This window comes from Platalea leucorodia, assembly GCF_965183815.1.
Source record: "Platalea leucorodia genome assembly, chromosome: 16".
Lineage (NCBI taxonomy): Eukaryota > Metazoa > Chordata > Aves > Pelecaniformes > Threskiornithidae > Platalea > Platalea leucorodia.
Window position 1 is genome coordinate 7,620,950 of NC_138838.1, and position 25,894 is coordinate 7,646,843.

General features: G+C 36.8%; 1 protein-coding gene across 6 annotated transcripts in view; it reads right to left on the reverse strand.

Annotated features, from left to right (window-relative positions):
• The window catches only part of NCOR1 (nuclear receptor corepressor 1), a 75,963-nt gene that overhangs the window by 45,353 nt on the left and 4,716 nt on the right, over positions 1 to 25,894 (reverse strand). For all 6 annotated transcript variants that reach the window (XM_082328610.1, XM_082328608.1, XM_082328607.1 and 3 more), the window contains 8 exons: positions 14,090 to 14,267; positions 11,594 to 11,733; positions 9,229 to 9,424; positions 7,322 to 7,504; positions 5,301 to 5,414; positions 2,860 to 2,916; positions 2,347 to 2,399; positions 589 to 655 (listed from right to left, as the gene is read on the reverse strand). In XM_082328610.1, coding sequence (XP_082184736.1) covers positions 589 to 655; positions 2,347 to 2,399; positions 2,860 to 2,916; positions 5,301 to 5,414; positions 7,322 to 7,504; positions 9,229 to 9,424; positions 11,594 to 11,733; positions 14,090 to 14,197 — 918 coding nt within the window. In that variant the 5' untranslated portion in view covers positions 14,198 to 14,267. The remainder of the gene's footprint in view (positions 1 to 588; positions 656 to 2,346; positions 2,400 to 2,859; positions 2,917 to 5,300; positions 5,415 to 7,321; positions 7,505 to 9,228; positions 9,425 to 11,593; positions 11,734 to 14,089; positions 14,268 to 25,894) is intronic.

Below are 25,894 nucleotides of genomic sequence, written 5' to 3' on the forward strand. Positions count from 1 at the left end.
ATAAGAAGAAAAATACTTCATTACATTTTCATGGTGGAATCTTCCAATTTGAGGTATAATCTTCTGCTATTTTTAATAATCAAAATGATCTTTCAGACACCACCCAATCAGCCTGTTGACTTTGTATGCCACTTGCTACAACAGCATGCAAGAGAAAGCATTAAGTCAATTCATACTGGTATCCAACGTACACAAGTTTGATTGAAAATGCTGTCTGACCTAAAAAATTAGAGATCTGCCCCATTTTATTTCAGATACTATAGCTACTATGCAAGAAATGATGTCCAGAGAGAGGCCAGGCATGACAGTTAAAGATTTTTCACTGGGTCTCCTCCACTCATACCCTTTAAAAGAAAAGGAAAGAAAAAAAGCTTTTTCCTTATTGTACTTTAGATGGTTTTCAGTCAAATAATCAACAAACCACAGTTATAAACCTGCAGTTTATTTTCCACTAAATCAACACAATTTTAGCTGAAGATTTTCTTTCTCTAATCAATGGGATTTACATGACACATGTGGGAATGCAAGTCAAGGATCCAGACAGAAAACCAACCACGTGCTCTTTTTACAAAAACATGGTAGCATTACCCGTTGTTTTCTTGCATGATTTCTTCTTTTAAAGAATAGTATTAGCTTCTTCCTCATCACCTGGTTTCTGGAAAACAAAATTGAGGAAAAAAAAAAAGTGAACTGCACAAGAATCAAGCACTTCAAAACTACTCAACATCCATATGGATTCTAGATGCCAGATCATTATTCTGAAAAATATTTTCAGGGGTAGAAAATAGAGGGAAAATTCCTGATGAAACAATCACCTAACTAAAGTTCAGAGTTTTACAATATATTACTCAAAAAATTACGTATTTTGGACCTGCTAAACAGCTACATTTGAAGGAGTGGAGCAAGAAGCACTTTTTTTGAAGCGAAGTGTTTAAACGACAGTCATCTGTAGGATTTTTTCTGTACTTATAAAATATTATAAAATGGTAGTAAAGGTCATAGCACTTAGCAATATGCATGTAAATCAGAATGCATTTCCTCACATCTGAAACCGACAATTTATTTCTTCTTTTGTAAAAACTGGTAGTACAGAAATTCGTTAATGAATAATCAATCTCATGAAGACAGTAATGTTCTTCAACAAATTTGAACCAGGATAATCCTGACACAGCAGTAGAGTTTGTCTCAAAAACACCAGTATTTGAGTTTCAAAGTGAGAAATGAAAGTAAATATTTTCTTCCCAGTTACCGTCCTAGAGAAGCCATGAAAAGGCCTTGGTCTTCGTAGTTACAATAGAGTGGGATTTTCTCAAAGATAATTTGTAAGAAATATGCACTTTTATGGCAGTTACAATTCAGCAATTATTTTCACCAAAGTCTAGTAGCAATACATATTTTGAAAATAAGCTGATTTTTGTTGCAATAGAATGATTACTATTTTGGTATTTTGTAACATTGCTACAGAGTGAAATCAATATTGGTTTCACAAAGCCACATAAAAAAGATTTTGTTCTATGTTATGAATGACTTTCTGTAGAGAAATTAGTTCACCATCATCTTTGCAGAACTGAGACATTCAAAGTAATGGACACTTGAATTTGAGTACAAATAAGCCTAATTAAACGCATTTAAAAATTAATCTATTAAAACTTTATTTCCATTTATAAACAATATTTGCTTCAGTGAAATAAAAAAAAAAACTCTTATACAAATTTGAGAAACAAGTTCTATATTAAAAAAGAAACAAAAAATCAATTTTCCTCAAAATCCACATTTCTTCCAGAAGATGACAACGAGTTTACTTCAAATCACTGAATTTGGTTTGCCCTAAATAACAAGTAAGTGTGGCATGCAACAACTCTGCTCGCAGCCCGTGATAGAAAATGAGTACATGGTTAAGTCAACAAATAAATAAATAATAACAACAACAACAACAAGAAATCAGGACTCCTCCTGCCATTTATTAACGGCAATAACTTTTGAAACACTTCTTTGAACAGCACATTCAGGAAAAGTTGACTAGGCATACGTAGGTCAAATCTGGTATTCTACGCTTTGAAAAATACAAGCGTTACCAATTCAAAAAATAAGTTTTATGATTTATTTTTATCTTTAAGTTATGATGAAAAGTTACTGTTTCCCTTTGCTTTCAGTACATATATATATATCATTTCTTGTAGCCCTGTTCTACAACAAAGAAATTGGAAAATTACATAGACTGGAAGCTTTTAAATACAGTTAAAAGTATATACATCCCATTTGGAAATCACAGCAATCAAAAATTTGAGTGAATGCTTGAGTCGAGACCCCTTAAATGACACAATGACAAGATATTAAAGCACTTACGTTTTGATGTTTTCATGGTAGACCTTTGTGTCTGACGGCTGGTTGTAAAGTGGCTACAATTTTGGATTAGAAATGTACGCTTAGTACTTTTCAATGCATGTAATTCTAAAAGTATATGCAATATATTTAACAATATTTTAATATTCTGCCAACATTGCACTCAATCTGAGATGCAACAATCTGAAGGGACTAGAAGATACTCAACACAAAGCACAGATTTCATTACTTAAAGTTAGATCATTATAACTACTTATGTATAGAACAGTACTTCAATTTTTTCATATTTCAAACTGTTCTCTCAAATAGATGCAAATCTGTTTTAAAAAATTACACTTATGTGGCCAATCAGTTCATTCAAGCCCCAATCCACCAGTGTATTTAAACACATACTTCTTTTACACATAAACATAGAACTACATCTGTTCACCACAACAGAATTACAGACAGGAAAGCAACACTGGCAACACAGAAAACAGAACAAAAGAAAAAAACAAACAAACCAGTTCAACTTACCAGTTCAACTTTTGGACCAAGACCTTCAAAAATCTTGTGAGCTTCTTCTGCTTTTTTCTGCAAATAAGATTTTTTTTTTTTTTGTATAGTCTAAGTAAATCATCTGAAGTTAGTGTCAAAAGTGTATCTGAACTCTTTCACTTATGCTAGCTGCTAAACCCCTGTGTGATCATACTACATCCTTCTTAACCTACTTCTGCAATATTGCCTCAGCAAATCAAGAAACCTGTACCTGAATTGTGCAGTTACTACTCTGATCTCTACGTTTGGAAGCTGATAGAGCATAAAAGCAGAAACTGACCTCTGCAGTTCAAAAAGAACATGCATTTAATAAACAATACAGCAAATAATTATTAAGACCCCAAAATAACACTGATCCTAAAGGAGGAAGCACTGGATAAGACAGTTGGCTTTCATAAATTCATTTTGAGTCTATATGATCGTCCAAAGCCCTTTGTCAGCAGACAAGGCTATCTGAAATGACCCAACATACTAGTTCAAATTTGCTGCTTTCCCCCCAATAATTGTATGTGCTAGCCCTAAGACATCTGCAAAGAAAAATATAGGAGAAACTAATCCATAAAACAGTTATTATTAGAAAGCGTTCTGCTAAGTTCTAACCTCTTTCCATGTAATTTCAATCTTGAGAAATTCTTCGGAACTCACAGCTGTACAAAATAATTATATATCAAGGAAATATTACAGTATTACCCTGGCAGAATGTTTTTTCTGGTCTCAAAACATTGAAATCTGAATTCTAATCCTATTACTTTAACCAAATTTTTGCCAACAGTAATTGAATATTAAAAGTAATTATCCTAAACCACATGGTTTGAAAGATGCAAGCTGCCAAGAGGACTGTCCTCTTGTACAACTGTAGATGGAAAGATACCAAACAAGCGCTATGTACACAAATGGCTTAATACACCTTTAATAACCTTTTAAGTAAGACAGTGAGTATTGACACGTGCTATTTGTATTGAGCCCACCAATATTGCCATTCTCCTGTACATGTAACTCCTGATATGAGAACTCAAACCGAGTACTAAATGGATTCACAAAAGCATCAAGCTTGGTAATTCCCCTTGTATATAGAACACTATATCAAGAGCTACACACGCAGGAGCAGCTAAGCGATGACTGTACACTGACGCCTGTTACTCCATCTCAGGCAACATCAAAATGGGTTTCCCCATCTACTGGCCCATACACAACATGGGGAATGCAATAGCAAGTTCAAAATTCTGTTGTAAAACCCACCTGTAACCAGAGTTAGCAGAGAAAGAGTTGCACAGCAGCCCACTAAGATGTCTTCAAATTCACACAGTTTTGCCTACTATCCAACATGTACCTCATCTTGAGGAAGTCTCGTAAGGTGATTGTATGATTTTAATAATATTTAATGACATTATAGTGTGAAAGAGATTTAAAACAGTAAAACTGGATTGTAACCAGAAGTAAACATATTGTTGTGCATTGGTTACATCAGTTTTTATAACATAATAATTACCCTAATGTCCTGTATTAAGTAAATACATCAAATTTCACAGACAGCTGGGGGAAGGGGAGAACAGGCTGCATGGAACACTTGGGACACAGTTCTACTGTATAAAATCTAGTATTGTGTTGCAGTTTTTTACCATCTCAAATTTTCAAAAATAGTCTATTGTAACTGCAGTTAGCTGTTCCTCTAAACTACAAAATAAAATTGGGAAATTAAACAAACATATACCACTCTCACAAAGGATCATAATACTTTCAAAACCAGCAGATATCCAACTACCTAATCTCAGACTACCAGGGGAAAAAAAGGCAGGAAGCACTTTGCTACTGTTGGCATTATTACTGCGCTCCTGTACTTTTCTCACCACTTATGCAACACAAGCTCTCACAATTCACCTATATACTGCTTCTTCATATCTGTTCATTTATCCAAATCTTAATCTGCCAAAAGTCAGAGTTTAAAAAGTAGGCATAGAATCTTACAACATATGCAGTTTTGACCCTTCAGCTAATTTAAATGTTGGGTCTTCAGCCAAGCTTGTCAGTATTTATGTGAGGAAAAGAGAACTCAAGATAAATTTCTGAAGCGTTTCTTTTTTATGTATCTATCTACACACATACATATACATACATATATGTATATGTGTGTGTGTGTCTATATATACCTGTATCCATCCATCTGAACACAAGGGTCTAGGCATGAGAACCACAGATGTGTTTCCCTAGACTGCTTATAAGAAGGATCCTGTGATCACGAATAAAAATGTCATGCAAGTGTCTTTCATTTAAAGAAGTAAATGCATGTTAAAGGAGGAGTGGGTAAATCAATAAAACAGGAGAAGCAAAAATTGCCCCACAGAAGTAAATTAAGACGTAATGAATATTAGCACATTGGGTCAATTCACAACCACACTCAGTCAACTGAAAAGCATGCTTACCCGATTTTCATCGTAAATAATTTGGACAATACTGCGGTGTTTCTGTTCCACTGGAGGAGGGGAGACAGGCCTCTCTGGCTCTGGAGGCTTAGCAGCTTCTTCTTCAAGTTGTTGCTAAGAGACGAAAGAAAGAAAATCAGCCATCCGAACCATGTTACCCTTACCAGTAATTAGTCACCAGAGATAAAACATGCATCTGATCAACAGTTAGCACTGCCTGTTATTTCTCCTCTTAACTGACAAGGAATGAATGAAATGGTTTTAATGCCAACAGGGATAATAACAAGACCATTTTTTGTACTATTGGTAAACCAAATTATCTGCTTAGAAGACTCACCTGCATTGAATCAGACTTGTTTCAGCTTCACATTTAAAGCCACTGTTGCAATGTAATTTATCACTATTTAACTTTAAACAAAAATATTAATTTTGAAGAACAGTTACACCAAATCTGCCTTCTCACAGAGGAAGTAATCCACAGAGCTGCCTTTCTACATTGTAGATATTCAAGTGTCATTATTACTAGTCTTGTTTTTAAAAAGGTACAAAAGTCCTTCTAACAATCCACAGAGAACATCATTCTAAATATACTTCACAGCAGAAATAAACCACTCCACATATATTGAAGTTCCAAGATTGTTACAATACCAAACAAGCAAAAAAACCTGTAATATCTTCTGAGCCACTAGACTGCTGTGATTTGCTTTCACATCAAATAAATCTGAGTCAGTAACATCTTCATTTTCTAGGTGTAAATATCCTTCATCCACGCCTGCCACAAACATACAACAAAGAACAACTGATGCTAGGGATCCATCCTGTCTTACAACACTGGCTAGGATGTGCTATATTGCTGCATAAGAATTCAAAAACTAAAATTTTTGCAGAATGTCATAATAAACAGGCTCATTTATTGCAGGCAACATCAACTTGGTAATTTTTTTAAAGTCAAATCATACTACAAACGTGCACAAATGAACGTTCATAGATGACATGCATAGTACTTGCTGATTTTGTGGAAAAGCGAACAAACAAACAAAAAGATAAGCATCATTAACACACAGCCAGGTACATCCTTTTTTGTTTTTCTGCTGAAGGTCACTTTACAGGTCATTAAAATTCAGACATAATTAAATGCTTCCAGACCATAAAAACATACCACTCCAGAGAGCTGTCTATTCGTTATCCTGGACCTACAAGTTAACAAACCCCATAGCATAACTCTCACTGCCTACAGAGTTCCCACTAAAAAAACCTTAAAGCTGGCACTACTTCTATCTGGATCTTTGAAATTCATAAAAGGAAAAGGAGACAAGGACTTTGTTTTTGCCAATGAATAACAGATACTTAGATTGAAGGGTGGGTTTAGTTGGCCACAACAGTTACTGGGAAGGAAACAACTACTGCCAGCAAACATTTTGTTTGCTTCCAGTGGCTGAAGTGCAGTTCTCTGATGCAAAGTATAGCCAGGACTATACTAAAAAAAGTGGTATTTCCTCCTTTATTTCTCTGCTCTCTCTGTTTACTCGCACCCCTCCTACTACACTTTCCCCCAAGGCTGACCTTAGCTCCAGATGTTAGGATTTCTTGCCCTTGTGAAAGCAGATGATCCAGGGACTTTTGTACAAGCTCTGGTTTTGGAGATGCATGCAAGGGATTCTCCCCTTGCACAGACTGCAGAAGAAGAAAGATGATAGCCTCCCCTCACCCAGCAGTCATCTCTAAAGCTGAAATTACAGTCACAGTGCCCTTGTTTCACTAGCCATCTAACAGAAGTTTAAAATATAAAGCTATCTGCTGTTGGTGTTCCTATATGGCTTTCTCATATTTTCAAAAATGTTTAAAACTACACGATATCCAATCTATTTGAACACTCTAGTGAAACTGTATACATAACCTTCTCTTTTTAACTTGTTCATTTGGTTCATGTAAACCAAAAATTCACTACCACCACTACCAAATGAAGTTCTTCCACACCTTTTCCACTGGCAGATAATAACAGTAATGTCTGCTATGCTTACTTGCTTTTTCTTCAGTTTAAGAATTTGCTGTTCAACTTTTGCAATTTCGCGATCTACACGGTCCATGCTCTGTATCAATTCTTCCTTTGACAGCTTTGAAGGTGAAGCATTTTGGTCCTCCCCACAAGGCTGACCAGAAATTGGAGAAGATGGTCCCTCATGCTTTCCTCCAAAAGCCGGGTCCTTTCATGGGGACAGGAGGTGGGGAGGGGAGATTGAGAGAAATCAGTCATATTGATAACATGTGAATGAGTGTTCCGTAACCAAAGTAGCATGCATAAATTAAAAATAATTTCCAGGTATCTATATCTTTGTTAAGGAGCTATCTAAGTTAAAGTTTAATATTTCCATTTATTAATGCTCTAAATATTTTAGAATTAACTGACAGCCCATTTATGATACTGTAATTTCAAAGCCCACCTTTAAAAATACCAGCACGCTTCAATATTTACCTTGAAACCAAAATAAGATCAAAACATCTCCCTTTTAAAAATACATCTTCAAAAATCTAAACAGTATCTTTTATGCTTAAAGGAAGGGTTACTTGAGAGCCAATCCTCAATACTCTGCACATATATTGATGAGGGTATTCCTGAAGATAACCATGACCAGCCTGATAAAGTACATCTGGAGTTAGTTGTGGTTATAAATGTTAAGTTCTCTTGAACTTAACATGATTTAAGAGAAGTGATGACTTACGAGAGGACAGGTCACTATTCATTTGGCTTTGATTTCTTTTTTTTTCCTGTTTCCAAACAACATATTTCAACATGTTTTATGTTCTAACATCAGCACTGTTGTACCTTGTCTTTATGTCCTCAGACCATCATGCTCCATGACTACCTAGTTGGCAAATGCTAGCTCAGTTATACATCCCTCATTCAAGCCAATCTGACTGAAAGATGATGTGTCTGAATGCCACTTCTCCTCTAGATAATACTAGGCTGTATTTCTACGTTGAGACAGTAGATTTCTATATGCAGTGCCTGGATAAAAATTCAGTTACATGCAAGCATGTTAACTTTACATGCCTTTGCTCAGTTTCTCCAACCCCCTTTGATCTTATCTTTGCTATGCAACACAGCAAGTTACTAAGAAATCACGTTATCATAATTCTACTTTACTTCACAGACAGTTTATTCACATGATAAAAGGAATGGTAGAAAGAAGGCAAGACAAGTAGTGAACTTCTAAAAAATCTAGTGCCTATTAGCTTTTGAATCCATATGGTGAAATTTTTCTTTAAATGATCTGAGTTTAGAAACTTGAGCGCTCACTTTCAGAAGTCACACCCACTATGCACCACCTTTTTGGTGATATTAAATATTCATTTAAGAGACATTTGCCTGCTCTATACAAATTGTTCTAATCAATATTCAGTATCTATATTAGAAAATATCCACGCCAAACTACATTGCCCTACATTTACCCAAAATGAGACAGTGACAAGTATCATTAGTGTTATGTAAATATGCAGATTCATTTCAAAAGCTTAAAGGGGAGAGGGGGTGGAGGGGAGTGCTTTGACCATTCAGAACAAATATTCATTACAGAAAAAAAATGGACTTGCATGCATTCGCCAGCAGCTTTCAATTGAAAAGCAGATATATTTCAGGTACTGTACTGTTATAATTTTGCAACTGAGATTTTAATGACTTAAGAGTGCAGTGGCAACTCAGAACTCCAGTCTCTTTACTGTGTTTGAGGCAGACTTATCTTCTTGTTCTTTTTATAGAAGAGTAACACTGACTCACGGCCACAGTTTATGATAATGTGTAAACTTAAATTTCTAGGATTAAAGAAAGAACCTTAAAAAATGAAAAAATTACCTAACAGAAAAAGAACTGATTACCTCACTGCAACATAGGAAGTTACACCTTCAGCATTATAACAGAAAATGGCTTTACCTTCTTAATATCTGCAGATCTCAACCCTTCCTGCAGAGGATGTACTAAAGGCAAGACAGCAGCTGCACTGACACGCTGAAAATGGGAATCAGAGACTTGTTCAAGACGTGGTCGCTTAGATTCCAGTGAATCATGATCTGTCTGAGATGGACCTGGATGAAATTGCTGTTCATATCCAGTTCTCCTTTCCTGAGGCCTAATATACAGAAGAGAGAAACTATCAAAATGTACGTTTTCCATACAAGAAACCTATTTGGTGTTCCTCAATCCTTTCAAATATACAGGAGATGCAATTTAGTGAAGCTACTTCTAAACAGGAAGGCAGACAAATGTTTTTAAGTATGATCTTCAAAAATACAACAGTTAAAATCCATTGAAAAAGAGAAAAGTTAACTTGAATCTTAAACAACACTGTTTAAGATTCATGCCTATCATTACAAACCTTTAAAGAAACTTACCACTGCTACAATGATATTGTTCAAATCAAATCTCTGATTCAAATTATAAACAAAAAAATCCATGAAATAAATATAGTACTATATTCCACTGAACACAGATGGCCACATTAGCTCCATTATTTCATTTTTGCAGTCAAATAATTTTTAAATACACAGAATGCTTCAAATGAGCCACGAGTCTGTTTAGAACTTGATCTCTACTAAAATGCTACTATACGACAGAAACAGTCATTGATTCAACCCATGAGTCATTTAAAAACTCCTCCTTCTCAGAAAAAATGCACAAGAACAGTATCACTAGCTTCTTTACAGTGCAATGCACAGGATGTCCATAAAAGAACTTCATATGCTTCAACATCTTCCTATGAAGTGCCACTGAAGAGATGACAGTAGTTTCCTGTATTTTGCCAGAACTACTGAACAAGCTTTTACAAATTTACAATGCGGGGAGGGGAATATGATTTACTTCTGCTATAAACTGAAGTTCTGAGAACTCTAAAAGCTACTATGATTCTCAGCACTAAAACAGAGCCTTAGTGACATTTTGGTGACACAAGATGAAGGCAATATGCAAGCCCTAGATTTCACTATCATCAAGTTATTTCTGGGAATATTCTAATGAGATTTTAAGCTAGACCAGTATTTACATAACGGTCATCACTGTTATTTGTTCAGAACCAGACACCTCAGTTACAGTCAAAATAAACTCCTAGCGTATAAAATTGCTCCTAACAGATATACTTACTAAGAGTCCATGAAAAAAAAAAAAAGATTGTTACAAGCAATAACACTTGCTTACGACTGTACATCAGCATACTAATACACTGAAAAATTGAGGTGCATAAATCGTATAGTAACCTCTCCCCTAAACAGAAGCATACTCTTGCTAACTTACTACAATCCAGTTAATCTTATTCTGATCTGTAGTGGGTTTTTAATTTCTAAATTTGGTTTTCAAAGTACATCCAACATTCTTCAGGAATATAGTCAAATGAATGCTTAATACGGTCTGAAAACTTTCTTGAATCTACCAACCTTACAGTAATATTACGGTACATATGAACATTCATCAATATCCACCACGAAGTAACCTATTTTACAGAGAAGTAAGATATTACCAATCTGAAACTAAATTACAACATATGATTCACTGTAGTTGCCCACTAGACTTGTCCTCACTTAACCTACTGGACCCAGATCAGTTGCATCTACTTACACAGAGACAGGAATGGTATACGAGACTGACAAAAAGGGTATTTAGAACGAATGATATGAAGCTGTCAAGTGCCTTGCCAAAAGTAGCATACACTCTAATTTAGTCCTCTGTGCCTAGAAGTCCATTTTGTGTCACATTTCAGTGTTTTACAATTCTTACAACTAAAATACCCAATTAGCTCTGTTGTTTCTCACTTGACCAGCCACACAGATACCATCTGTTGAATAAGCAAGCCTAATCTAGGAAATTTGACAGGTAATATTCACGCTGTAACGACTCTTGCATGGTTGCTTCTACTCGGCAAGATGAAATTATCCAAAGTTACAAACTTTACACACGTTTAGTCTAAACAGCATTAAAAAGTTTGCAATATGCACTTGGATTCTCAGAAGCTTACTGACAGCGCTGTTAGGAGAGGTGTGGGAAAAGCGAAGCAGACTGTCACTTCCCGTCCGTGAAACAGCTGTATTAGTTACGCCAAAGGGACCGAGGAATTACACAACAGCTACAACACTCAAACGCAGGAGACCAACGCTGTTACAACAATGGAGCACTGATTAATAAAGTCAAGTACTTAGGCAAAAACTGTGACACTCAAAAACCTTTCTATTCAAAAGTTAAAACTAACTTTACAGAAAACACAGACTCATAGAAGATTCCTGTTCACATACTTCAAAAACAGTGTCCTTACCTGTCAGAGCCCGGGTGAAATTCAGAAAGCAAGGAAGGCCTGCGCCGAAGTTGCTGCTGCTGTTGCTGCTGCTGTTGCAAGAGCTGGGTTGCCTGACTGACCTCCAGGTGAGACGAACGATAATCGGGAACTGCAAATTCCTAAATGAAACATGCTTCTGATGTTAACAAGAACAAAGGTGCAGAAGACAAGATCAAAAGCGTTTGGTGTCACGGAATGATCATTTCCAAAGTTATTAAATACAGACCAAGACTAGATCACCAAAGCCTTATTCCAGCGCAAAAAATAAAGTTTGTAAACGGCAGTTCTAAGTTTTAAATGAACTTTAAAGAGATTAAATACTTATGCTAAGAATTCCACCTAGCTTATTAACAACTTCTAACAAACCACAAATGAGTCAGCAGCAGAAGAATATCCTTTAAGAAAAAAAAATCCTTTAAAATCCATTTTGCACATCCATCTATAAAGTGGTAAACTTGTTTCAGCAACCCCGAGGCAATTCCTTCTGTTATCACCTCAAGACATTTTTATATCAGACACTATTAATTAGGATTAAGAGTCAGACAACATGCATCTTCTGACTGATATACTTTATAATCAAAGTGAGGTACAAGACAATTTATTTGTATATAAGGGCCTTCGACCCCTTGCTTTTAAAAAATATATGCAGCTGGCATTAACCAAAGAGAAGCTTTACAAGACACGCAATAGGTCCTTAACCATAAGATTTAGTTTTTACCAATTATCTAAAAATAAATACAGAGCAAGCCAAAAAGCTCCAATTCTTGAATTTCCTTTTGCAAATATGTAAGTAGAACAAAACATCTAAAGTATCTGTAGCGAGAGAGGAATTTCATTAAAATAAGGGAAACCTGAGGTGTTCTAAAGCCAACAGCTAGTCCTCCGCAGCCTACCATGCCGTACAGAGCACAGGATGGCAGAATAAATGCTTGGCAGAAATGACCAAGTAGGAGATTCTTAGAAATCCATTACCCCAATTCCGGCTAGCAGAACACAACTAGCTGGAAGCACTACTACAGCTGCTTCGGAAAAAATTCAGAGTGTAACACAAGTTTTTACATTTCACATTCACATTCTCCACCTTGCACAGAGATTCTGTCAACAACTACATTTAGCTTATAGATAATCTAGCCCAATACTCCTTACAAAGAATGAAAGATGACTATGGGTTCACTTCGTAAGCTCCTAGGCCTAATAGGAGATTAATTCCCTATAAAAATTTAGTACCCACAAATGCCCCAAGAGCCCAGTCTCTCAAAGGATTTGTTACATCCAGAACACTGCATTCATATTAAATGTATACTAACTGTACACAGGTTATTTGCATATTCTTGGAAAAATACTGCTATCAACGCATACAGACTCAGACACACCAAGTTCGCCAAATTTAGTACGATGACTAAACATTACTGAATTAAAGCATAACTACAACAAAAGTTTATGAACACAATGTCTAGTCAATTTATTAAAACTACGAGAAACCAATGATAAAAACAGGAAGTTTATATTAATTCCCTGTGATAAAGATACAGAATTATAAAACTCAATTTTCTGTCAAAAAACAAGCAAAAAAGCAGATACGTATATAAACTTGAAGAAGCAAAATGCAGTCCTTCCAGAAAAAAAAAAAAAAAAAAAAGAGGGGAAAACAAACCAAACCACCCCACAACTATTTACCTGGCAGCAGTTCTCCTCAGCAGGCAAAACACTTCCTTTGCCACTTCGAGCGTTTCTTTATATTTGATTTTTCAACATTAAAAAAAGTAGAGGAAGTAAGAATCAAAAAAGACTCAACCTACTGAGGAGACAAATTCTCAATGTACAGTCTTTAAGACGGGTCAATTTCTAAAGAAGTGTTTTGCCAGTTTGAGCAGATTTACAAGTGTTAAATAATAGGAAATATCAACAAGCTGACAAGCTGTAGCGTTTTATTTAGGATACCTTCACAGTTTTACAGAGCATTTTTAATATTAGTCTATGTAAAAAGAAAGAAGGGATAAAAAAGAAAAAACAAACAAACAAAAACAAAAACTTAAAAAAGCCAAAACTGCAGTCCTAGTAGTCAGGGATTTTAATAATTTCAGCCACAGCACTGCAGGAAGGCATAATTCAACAGGTAATTATATCCTTTCAAGGTAATACTTCAGAAGGAACCAAGGAGCAGTACATGGCTGCAGATTATACTTTCCAGAAGTTACATCATAGACAGACCCTCATTCAAAGACACAATATACTTGAATAAGCAGACCCATCAGCCCTAACACAAGAGCCAAACTCCAGAGGCACAAACAACATTACTATACAGATTTCCCCACTCAGTTTTAACTGGGCATATTGGTCTGCACTCCAGTGTTTTCAAATGTGAACAACTTGTATTACATTGGTTTGAAAAAAAAAAAAAAAAAAAATCCCATTTGGCATAGCAAATGCCCAAATTATACTCTTGCTAAATTTGTAACCCTAGTGTCTCCTTACCTGCTGGTGCCGGGTGCTAGGGAAGGTGTACTGGACAGAGTGAGTAGGATAACGACTCTGTTCTGTGCTGAATGCTCCTTGGTTAGGAGGGTAGCCTGAACTTGACATTATCAGAGAAGAAGTCTTCACAAAGCTGTGAGATCAAGACCAGCAAGCAATCATGTTTCTAGGAAACCGCCTAAAGGAAAAAAGATCACTGATAAGCACTGAAGTACCAGATGTACTCACAATACATTACAGCCATAGTCACCTAAGCAAAACAACCATTACCAGTAAAAGCTTTTTCCTGATGTATTTATTTAATAGGTTACTCTAGTCTGAAACATGTTAACAGGTCTTAAATGGGCTCAAAATGAGACATGTCAGCATTGTCTACACAAAGATTTGAGGATTATATTGTTGGAATACATTATTTTACCAGTTACCAGTTGAATTAGGAGGGTTTTAAAAGAAAAGTAGGTCACTTTAAATAGATGTTAAAGAGGTTGTAATAGTCTATAGATGGACTCTTTATTTACAGTAAATTTCTTTAGCACAACGTGAAGTTCACTTTTGTTTCTTCTACAGAGTTTTTGGATTCTATGAATTGTTTCTTACTTTCAGATTCAGGTCATTTTAGGGCTGCTTTACTCAATGCCACCTACAGTTCATTAAACCACAGGGCCTAAAATACTATTACCATCTAACAGCAGCTTTACAGAAGTAGTTAATTAAAAAAGACCACCACAAAGAAAAAAAAAAAACAAAAACCACACTATTTCAATTGACAGCATAGTTTGTCTTATATGGGATGTCAGAAACCGAATATACTATGAAGCCTTACAACAATCCTGCTTAGCTGACATTCGATGACTACTTTGCCTCTATTGTATTCTCCAGCTACAGATTAACAGTGAACACTGAAAGGCATACTGATCTGGGGAAGATTTTAAATACTGAAAAAATCCAGACAAGTTCCCTGACGAAGTCCGAGCATCTATGAAGCTGCGTACAGTTTCAGCTGCTGAAGATCAGAAGACAGTGATTAAACACGGCGCCATCAGCACTTTAAGCAGGTAAATTATGGCTCTAAGCAAAAGAGCAGGACATATATATTTTTTTAAACACAAGGTATTTCTCGCTGATAGCTCAAAAGATGTAACCCTTGGAGTCTGCATATTAAATACAGAATTCTATCAGACCTGTAGCAAATTCTCAACCTCTGGTCCAGAGCCTAGCAGACATATCAGACCTTCAAATAAAGTAACTGTTGATCCCTGCCTAGATGGCTTCATTTCAAAGCGCATTAATCTGCAGCCTTTCACAAACATCACATGTAAAGTTACACTTCTGAACTGCATTTTCCATTAACAGTCAATAGACAAAATCAGCTCAGGAAAGGATCAGACACAGCAAGCTATACAAATAGATCTTAAAGTTTATCTGACATGTTTTATCATTCCTGTTCTCTTTGGGGTTTTTTCCCCACCTCTCCATCAAACAAAGCAAGCTTTACATGTGGGAGTATCAGAATAATGAGACACATTTAGATTTACCCCTTAAACCTGATTTTCAGATATGAAAAATTAAAGAAAAAAACTACAGTTTCTCTTTCAAAGCAGTACTACAGATCACTAGCTGTGTGCCTTATAGTACCTATGTATCTATTATAGTACCTATAATTCACATCCAAGTGACAAGTTCTAACATAGAATTCTTCATCATTAACATTTATTATACTTCATCATTCATACTGCATTCATTAGAGTACATCTTTACCAACTATGTGATGGTCTAATAGGTCTGAGTCATATGTACTCCATTTAATAAAGAAACAGTGTCAGAGAGCAAGCAGTTTTAGCTAATATACATTGTCATACTTAGTTGCAAGCAATAGTACCTGAACACTAAATGTATTCCTAAGTCCAAGCTACAGCAAAAAAACCCTTTGATTTTTCTCTCTCAACTTCCATGCAAGTCCATGTAAAACTACGGCATATAGCTAACTGTCAGCTCAATCAAACATTTACTAACATGATAACTACTCCCATCACAGGCTGGTGAACATTTATTATTAAATTAACAACTGGCTCCATGGTATAAGGATGCTCAAACAATTTAAGGTTAGAAAAGTACAAATCTTAGTCTGATGAATTGCTGATGCCCTAACTTGTGCTACCTCACCAGCTTCATATGCAGCCTTCATAAATATGTGGAAGATGACTAACTGGATTTTATAGATATGTACGTCTGCTACACCTTAAAAACTTTAGTGAGGAATAAAGACAGTAATACTGGATCTGATCAAAGCTCCTTTAGCCCAATATGCTGTGACGGCCAGCGGCAGGCACTTAGGGAGCACATACCAGCACTTTCCCAGCAAACTCTCCAGCCTTCTAGTGGCTCCCCGAGACACAGCTTGTGCCTCAGGGATTTCTTGAGTCAGAGCCTTTCTGCTTAAGATTTTTTACTGGCTTCTTTTCCATTGGTTTGTCCAGCTGTTTTCTGAACTACTATAAAGTCTCAGCATTCACAACTGCTGGTTGCAAGAAATTCTACAGTTTAGTGGCACTTTGCATGAGAAACCACCAGCTTTTGTTTGCTCTGGACCGCTACCTTCCTTTGATATCTCCAGTTTTTGCATTGGAACAGACCAAACATCTATTTCATATTAATTTTTCCCCATTGCACACATGATTCTGTAGACTTCTACCATATCCCTTTGTCCCTATCTTTTCTATGCTGAAGAATCCTAGTCTACTTGGCTGTTCCTTGTCAACCACTTCCAAACCTTCTCTAGTTCTCTGATACCCATTCTGAGGCACAGGGAGCCAGAAACATACACCAGATTCCGGGAAAGTATCAATTAATACTCATCCTGTTCTTATTCTCTTCCCTGACATGCTCACCACAGTCAGGCAGATCTGAAGAATCCAGGGATGCAGAGGGGATAAGGACAGCAACCAGTTGAAAATCACACACAAATATAGGCCAACTACTGCATGATTCAAGGTCCTTACTAGCTTCTCTCTGTCAAGTTACATCTTCTCCTTATTTTCTCAATACTCAGCCAAACCCGCCAGTTGATCATTAACCCAGGTGCTGAAAGTTCAATCCCCACTCACTTTGTATGATGCTATAAAGACTATTTCTCCATTCACAAGAACTTCAGTCTACAGATTGTTAGGTTTGTGTTAGGACTGTTGGTCTTGAAATCTTAACTGATATAAGAATCTTTCACAACCAACAGCAATGAGAGGTCCTGACCGTCTCTCCAGTTTCTGTGCTAGACGTGGAAAGATGAGGGGGAGGATGGGGGCACATTGCACAAGCATGAACATCCTTCAGCCAGCCAGCAATGTTAACTCAAACCCCGTATCTCATAACCTACAAATTTTACATAATACATATGAAAACATTCAGTCTAATGGCCTTCCTACTGAGAACTGCAAGTATAAGCATGTTCGTAGCACCATAATAATAATTTAAAAAAAAACAAGTGAAACAAAGAAAAGCTGCCAACAGAGGAAGGCAACAGAAACAGCATTAGAGGTTATAATTGTGTTCAGTAAGAGAGGTGGGAAGTGAAGAGAGGAAAAAAAGAAAAAATGAAGTTATCAATGGTGGAGGTGCATTCTTCCCCAAGGGAACTGACACAACAGCAGGAAGAGATAAGGGCGGGAAGAGTAGAGGAAAATACATGGTGACATATTGGCAATTCCAAGGTGGGGAGGGAACTAAAGGATGGGGATTCTGCATAGGATCTCATTTCTTTCAAGACAAAATCAACACTGCAGTACAACATGTAAAGTGACATTGAAGTACAATATTCCCTCCCTCTAAGCCTACTTTTTTTGTTACAGACATTTATACGTGCCTGCACGCTCTCCTAATTTGACCTCTCCACATGCCCTGCAGACCCCATCTTATCTCCCAGTCTCCTACAGTATGACATTGTTTACACTCTCTGCCATATTGGGGGGGGGGGGGGGGGAGTTTTGCCAATATTCGCATATAGAATTACCACCAATATTCTGCTCATCTCTCCCTGTCTTACTACCTTAATTCTGCAATTGTGGATGTAAGTACTTGACTTCAACTCTTATTTCTCTGCAGGCAACCTTCTGACCTTTCATCTAAAAGCATCTGCCTCTCTCTTCAGCATCTGCTCATTTATTCTTCATCAATCTATTTCTTGGTCAGTGAGGGCAATGCCAGCTTCCTTCTGTAACCTCTCCGAGTTCCATATGTTCAGATTACATTTAAATACGACAGTCTTTTCGCATAAAATCATAACTGTGTGTGTAGACTGTAAACAGTCGCATCCGGGCTTTCCTCGCTGCTGTATCCTTCCATTAGTCATGACAAACTTCGTCTCACTCCACTCAAATCCAATCAGAATCCTCCTTTAAAGCTCCTCGCTATTAACTCTCTGCCTCTCCAATCCTTCCACTGGTTCCCTCTTCTCTGCCAGAACAGAGGCTGCTCATCTTCATTTTCAGCCCCCTTGACAAAGTACGACAGAAGAAATCAACTTCCAACTCTGCTCAATTAATGACAACAAGATCCTATTTTTCAGACAAGTATTTTCACACCTCTTCATGTTATTCTGCAAATTTCAGAGGTTTCTCATATAAACATTCATAAGAACTGTTACAGACTTCTGCCCTTAATGTCTCACAAAGATAAAGTTAGGTTATGAATACTTTCATACAGCTGCCAACCAGGCTGGCAAATTGACTGTCTTGCTGAATGCTGACAGTTAGAAGGGGCAGAAAGAAATATTTCTTGCTTTGTACTTCAGAACCCAGTCCACTCTGCTATAGTGTCCCACTTCACTGGCATTCCCAAACTCTGTGGTAAAACATAACAGATAGGGAAACCCAGCAGTGTCAAATGGATAATATTAAAAAAAAAAAAAAAAAATATATATATATATATATATATATATGAGAAGTAGGAGCAAAGAGTCAAGAAAGAAACTGTTAAGTCTGAATATACCTAGCTGAGAAAAAGCAGTGACAAGAGTAACAGTTTCAGGAACTGTGAAGAGATACTTGGCCCTGTGGTAATTTGAGCTTCTGGGGCAAGGAAATGATTTAACAATGTTTATTTCTAAAGGTATGACAATATTTTTCTCTTTGGCCAGCTCAAACTACTGAACAGATCCGATTCAGACTTCCCCTTAAAAGCTACTGTTCACACTTACATTTGTCACATGCGGAGAACTTTGCGTAAGTTACAAATCATTTAGAACTGGATATTATAATGGCAACAGTCATAGCATAATTTCAGATTTGGTTTCTATGAGGCAATACTAATTTGAACAATCTCTCTTGATCTCTAGATCTCAAAATGCTTCAGAAAGAAGCAGAAGTACATACTATCTTCAGTATACACATGGGAAAATGAGTCACAGAAAGGTTAAGAAATCTATCAAAGACTACCCAGGAAATAGTCAATGACTGACTCAGAAATAAGACTCAAGTCTTGCAGCACTTTAAGCAGGCAAAAGCTAGAACTGCCTGAGAAAAGCAGTTCTTCACTCGGGAAAATACAGCAGGTTAAAAACTGTGACTATTTTTAGCAGGCCAGTTCCCCAAAACCACTCAACGCATGGCCACACAAATGTTTACGCCAGCAGAAGGGGTCAAGAGGCCAGGGGACGGCGGAGTCACCTACCCGCTGTTTGTGGAACCGCAGCCGTGCTCGCTGGAACACCCTGTCTCCTCCTCTTACCTTCACCGTCACGGATAAAAGACCAGTCTCACGGTAGACTCAATTTTTCTTCACATATATGAAACAAGCTAACACTTTTGCATTTAGAGTAATTTTCATGCCATCTTGAAGTACTTAACCAACATTTGCTAATTAAATTTCACATTCTTTGGGGAATTTTCCTCGTCTTGTTTTTGAGCAAACTAAGTGTGATATAAAGAGTGCAAAGAATTAGATTACAGTCATATAAGGCTTAAACAGAGTTGAGGGATTTTTTTTTTAAATCAGCAGCCTTAGTAAATTGAGCTCTGATGTAACTAACCCATGGCAGAAGCAGGAAGGCTCTGCCTTACGCAGGGTATCTACAATGAATCACAAAATTAATTCAGGGATATTTATTCAAAGTTTACTCTGGCGACAAAATGAGGAGTGAAGGGACTGTTTCAGCAGTGGTTAGAAAGGCTGTATCCAAAGCGTGATAACAATACTTGTGAGTAATTCTTTCTGTGATTTCACCTTATAGAAAGGTAATGAAACAATCTCACGGAAAAAAACAAAACAAAACAGGCCACATTGAAGGACCAACCTATTAAACCACAGTAACTAGATTTCATGAATTACAGACCTGGGTCTGTACCTTCAAGACGCAATGCTCCAACTCGCATAAATAACACAATATTACAAGCTGAGATTCACATAAGTTAAACCCTTCCAGTATATTGCTGGATTTGCAAAACAAATCTTCCTAGTAGTATTTTTATTTTGTCAGATAATCATAAATCTGTTCAAACACTCACACAAAAACATCAAATTTGCATCTTGGGGATATGCCACACACAAGAAAATACTAACGTACATTTCTGACAGATTTCTAAAAATAACTTAATAGGTCCAAACTCCATATAAAAAGTTATTTATTCAAACTAATAGACACAATAAAAGGCTAAGTATTATCTACCATCTAAAACTCCAATGCTCAGAACATTAAAGGTACCATTACAAGCTAGGACCGACTTAGTAGTCTAGAAGTCTTAACTAAAAAGGCACTAGACACTTCAAGAGCACTTATTAGTCCTTCAGTCACTGCCTTAATGTCCAATTATCAGCATAGTCATATGACAGTTATTCAAAAAAACCAACAATGAAAAAATTTCTTGATAAAGAAAAGAAGTTTGGGTTCAAACTGATCTATGTTAACCCTTCAAATCTGATTATACAAAGTTTTGCAAAGTATTGTGGAACGGGATGGGATGGTCAGTAAGAAAATTAGCTACAGGATCATTAGACAGGACAATCCTAAAAAATACAGGGTTTTCATTCAAGAACCTACTAGAAGGTTGATGCCTGAGCAGATTTAAGATAATTTTGTGTTTTAAAACAAGACCTGAAGGAAGTGTATTCCAGCTACAGTATCCAAGCTTACAGGTGTGCTTGTAAGTATGAAAATCTGTTGGGCATACCCCTCAAAAGATGAAAGATTCTTTGCATGCTACAAGCAAAAAATGTTAATAGGTCAACACTGAAATTAAAGGCAATTTAAGTAACGACTATTTAAACACGTTCCAGAACACTGTGCCTCCCGTTTTTGCAGAACAGAGACATCATCCTCAAAGCCCAGGACCTCTTCCACAGTTTCTTTAATCTTTTTCCGCTCAGTTTTATGTTGCAGAATACTCTTGTAGAGAAGCTTGTAGTGAAAGCGTATGGGCATATGCTATTAGAATGAATAGAAACAATGAACATATTTTCTCCAAGTTGAGAACAACTAACTGCTGAATTTTCCATGACAATTCCGCATGTGTAAATGCCTTTTCTTCTTCGGTGACAGACATTTAAAATATACCATAAATTCCTGAGAACTTTAATCTCACGCAGTTGCACTCCCTCTACTCACAAGGCTATTGATGTAAAAATTGCTATTTCTATCCCTGCTAGAAATACAGTAAAAAAAATTAACATCTATAAGGCTGTGTCTTACTAGCAACACTAAATAACATTCTCTCTGTTAATTATTAACATCATGTAAATCAAGCCATAAATACAGCAATGGGAGTATTTGAAAAAAGATGCTAAGAAAAGCCCAAACATCTGAATTTGACCCTTCTCACACCCTGAAATTTCCACTAGCGTACAATATTGTCTTATTTCTGAATGTCCAAAGCTTTAACTCACAATTATGCTATACAGTGTCTGACTCATTCTACATGACATGGAAGCATGGTATACTTTAATTTAGCCAATTACAGAAGTGACAGAAGTCAAGGAGCATTACAGCAGTCAATTCAAGATGTCACATTTACTCTATACTAGCACGACTTTTCCATCTGCATCAAGATAGCTAAAAAAATTAAAATAGGATTTTATACTTCAAATTTTAATAGAAAAAGATTTTCCATTAAGAGACTACTGACTCCTTAAAGTACTTAAGTAATAGCTTTTGGAACATTAAATATTAAATAAGTATTAAAAGTACTTAAAAATTATTTTTGTTACAATTCCAAAAGGTTAATATTGGTTGCATACTTGCATATGCAATTTACAGCCAAACTGTTGCCAAATCTCAGGATCACATTGTTATATTTCATCTTTAAATAACAGTTTCTCTCTCTCCTGCTAGGTAACTACAAATACAAATAGAATTTGCGCTCTACCAAAACGGGGTCGATCAAATTCAGCTGACAAGATACTCTTCTCCAGGAAATTCTATTTTAATCTCTCCTGTAATTTATGAGCTTAAAGAAAAGTTGCTAATACACGATATCAAGACTCAGGCTATACACAACTTTGCCATATTATATAGGGGATCATAACAGCAAAAACTAAGGCTGTGTTAACATCTTAGGAAGTTTCTAATCAGCTACCCACTTGCCTCACAAAAAAAAAAGGGGTGCTGAGTGCATACTTTTCAAATAAGTACATATTTTCAGCATTCACTCACCAGTTAACACACTAACACACCGGGGTACAGAGAAACCCTGAGGGGTTCTCCTCTTCCGAGTTTTATCGAGGAACAGCACTTACTGATTGCGAAGGAGCCTATCCAGCTCTCTTTTGCCAAGGAGGGTCACGATAACACCAAAACTATCCAGAAGAGGTAGGAGGAAGTCCTCCATTCAGAAATGGAAATGAAGGATGTAGACATTTCCTTGACTAGAAGTACCACCGAGCAATGATTTAAATCAAAGAAGGGTACAAATCTTATAAGGTTTTTTGATTTTAAAAGTATATCATAGAAAAGTAGACAGTTTGTATTCTAAAGACTTTTAAAACATACTTTGGTTTTCCTAGCAACACCAGATTCTCATTCCTGGTTGTCCCAAGACAGCCAATAGCATGCAGTTAGTGTACACCACAGAAAATTTTCACGAGCCAAAGACCAGAAACCAAGGCTACAGAACTGAATGTCCAAAGCAAACCCTACAAAGTCCAAACAGTGTGCAGATAAGGTCTCTCATTCACAAGGGGAGACAGCTTTTTTCTGAGATAACTGCAGCAGTTTCCAAACCCCAGACATCTACCTTACCCTTTTTGAAGGACTCCATGCCTGCCACAGGGGTAATTCCACTGGTTATGAAACATCAACTGAAGCATTCAAACTTCACCCACAAAACTATAAGGTGAAACAGAAACCAACCCAAGCATCCTCTGATGTACCAGTCTGTACCATGCAGGAGGTTCAAGAGATGCCACGCAAACAGCGGTGATAAGAACCATGACAATCTTCCTCAGCAAGTCATCCTCACTCATGAGTCAGTGCCCAACAACCCACTGAGGTTTACTCGAATTCACCTATTTCTTCCCATTTCATCTATGATTTAGAAATAACCATGCTGATCTCAAACTTCATATATATCACACACTATGCATAAGATAATTCTTTCAAAACAATGTTTGCTTCTCCATCTTGGACTGGAAGCATAGGCACTTTAAGAACAGCTACTGCACATGAATTTATTCCTCTGCTGTTAAGCCATCTGCAGGTAAAACTGCTTTTGACATCATCTAACGTGCAAGAAATTATGTGGTCGCAGTTTTAAGTTTCCAGCTTCTCCCTGTAGTTCATTCATTACCAAAAGCATATCTGTAGTGGCAGCTTTTTAAAGCAGCTTTGGTTTGGAAAGGGAAATATAACTTGACTAATCCATACCAGCTAAACCCATAACTCCACAAACTATGATGTATTATAAGAGAAACCACATACTATAAAGAAGGGTTCAGGATAAACCCAGTATCAGCCTCATCATTCTCCTTAGTCAACTGGATTCAGATAAAATCAAGTTCAGATTTTAGCTAAAAATACAATAAGATTAAAATAAGAATTTTTTTTTTTACTGCACATAAGAGCAATGCCTAGGTCTATTCAGATACTCCACAGGAAATGCACCAGGGCCTTCTGGAAACAAAGTTGATTGTTACTACATTTATGATGAAGTTTAAGATGTTCTACTTCACAGGGAATGCAACAATATATAAAAATATAACTCCAGTTGAGACTCACACAACAGCCTCTAGGTCACAGAAAAAGGCAAAGAATGGAAGACATCTTGAACTACAAATGGTTTAAGTAAACCTTTATAGCTGTGAAAAAAAAAAAACAAAACAAAAAGAACTTCAAGGTTCTACACATGCGCAAGTCCGATCTTTGAGAGCACAGTGAAACATCAGCACCTACAGAAATAACGGCTATAATGGAACAGGTAAGTGACGACATTTATTAAGAACGGTTTTGGGAATAACATTCCAAGAAAGCTAAACCATGAAACTACACTGATTATATGAGAGAACTCCCACCTTTCAGACACCTGTTCTCTGTCAATACAGCATTTCGGGTAGCATAAAAACAGAAATAAGAGTTGAAGAATATGAACCTGAGACAAAACTCTACAGTGGAGAACCAAGTATATACTATTTTTTTGATTTAAACTAATTCCTCCTCTTTTTTTTTTTTTCCAAAAATACTATTAATGAGGCAAAGAGTACAGCTGAACTGTAATAATATACCTATCTAGTTTGCTGAACAGCACTTGAACTTGTAATGAACTTACATGAGCTTAATTTTCTAACATTGACAAACAGGACAGGAACCAGTACGTTTCCTAGTTGATTTATATTCACGTTTCTTAGACATCTTCCTTGAAACATGAATGAATTTTAATCCATTTAGGAGAGCATCCGCTTTTCAAAGCAGCCCCAGGTTCTGCCCAGGAACCCCACCAGTAATGGCCCAGCAGACATTTCGCGTGGAGCGTGCGGCCTGTGCCCTGCAGCCAGGGAACGCTACTGCGGCTGTTTTCAGCTCTCGACGGGACAAACGTGCCTCTGACTTCATGAGGACTACAAAGAGAAGTAACCAAATGCACTTTCCCTGCAGCACAGCATAAGGCACAACTGAATATATGGCACGAGAGGAGCTATTAAAAGAGGCATCATACTAGTTTAAGCATATTTTACACTTTACCTCATCCTTTTTCATTTATAGGTGTTCTTTCCCTCGCCATCACAGTGAATGTATTTTCATTTTCAGTTTTACCCAAGGCTAGTCACTCCACATACAGAGAATTTTTAAGTCCTGGTCAACAGTTTGTCCAGGTAATCTGTCTGCATAAAAATTTCACTTCTGAATTTTTTACTACTGAGAGTTACACACAATAGGATTTTTCAGAGATGGCTGATGCATCTCCGTATCAATACAGTGTCTTAATTTTGCAATACCCTTTGTAATCATAAGCAGGTGAAGTCACTGACTTCAAAACCACATAGACCAACATCCTCCTTAAGCCTGAAGAAAAAAAACTGCATATCAAATCAGTCTGGGAGTGGCAACATTACATGAGTGGTTTAGACACGAAGCTATTCAAGGACATAGAAATCTCTCTCAGGATACGGGGAGGAAACATAGCTCCAAGGTAAGATTGAGCTTTCTGCATGCACACCAACTCACGAAACTTAAGCCCCGGTAGGCCCAGACTGTGGTAGTCATTTAACAGATGGTGGATAAACACTGCACTAGCACGGAAGAGGAAGGGAACATCACAAAACATCATTACTAGATGGAGAATCACTGAAGGAGAGAGAGAAACTAAAATGGAAGATAGATTCAGCATGTTC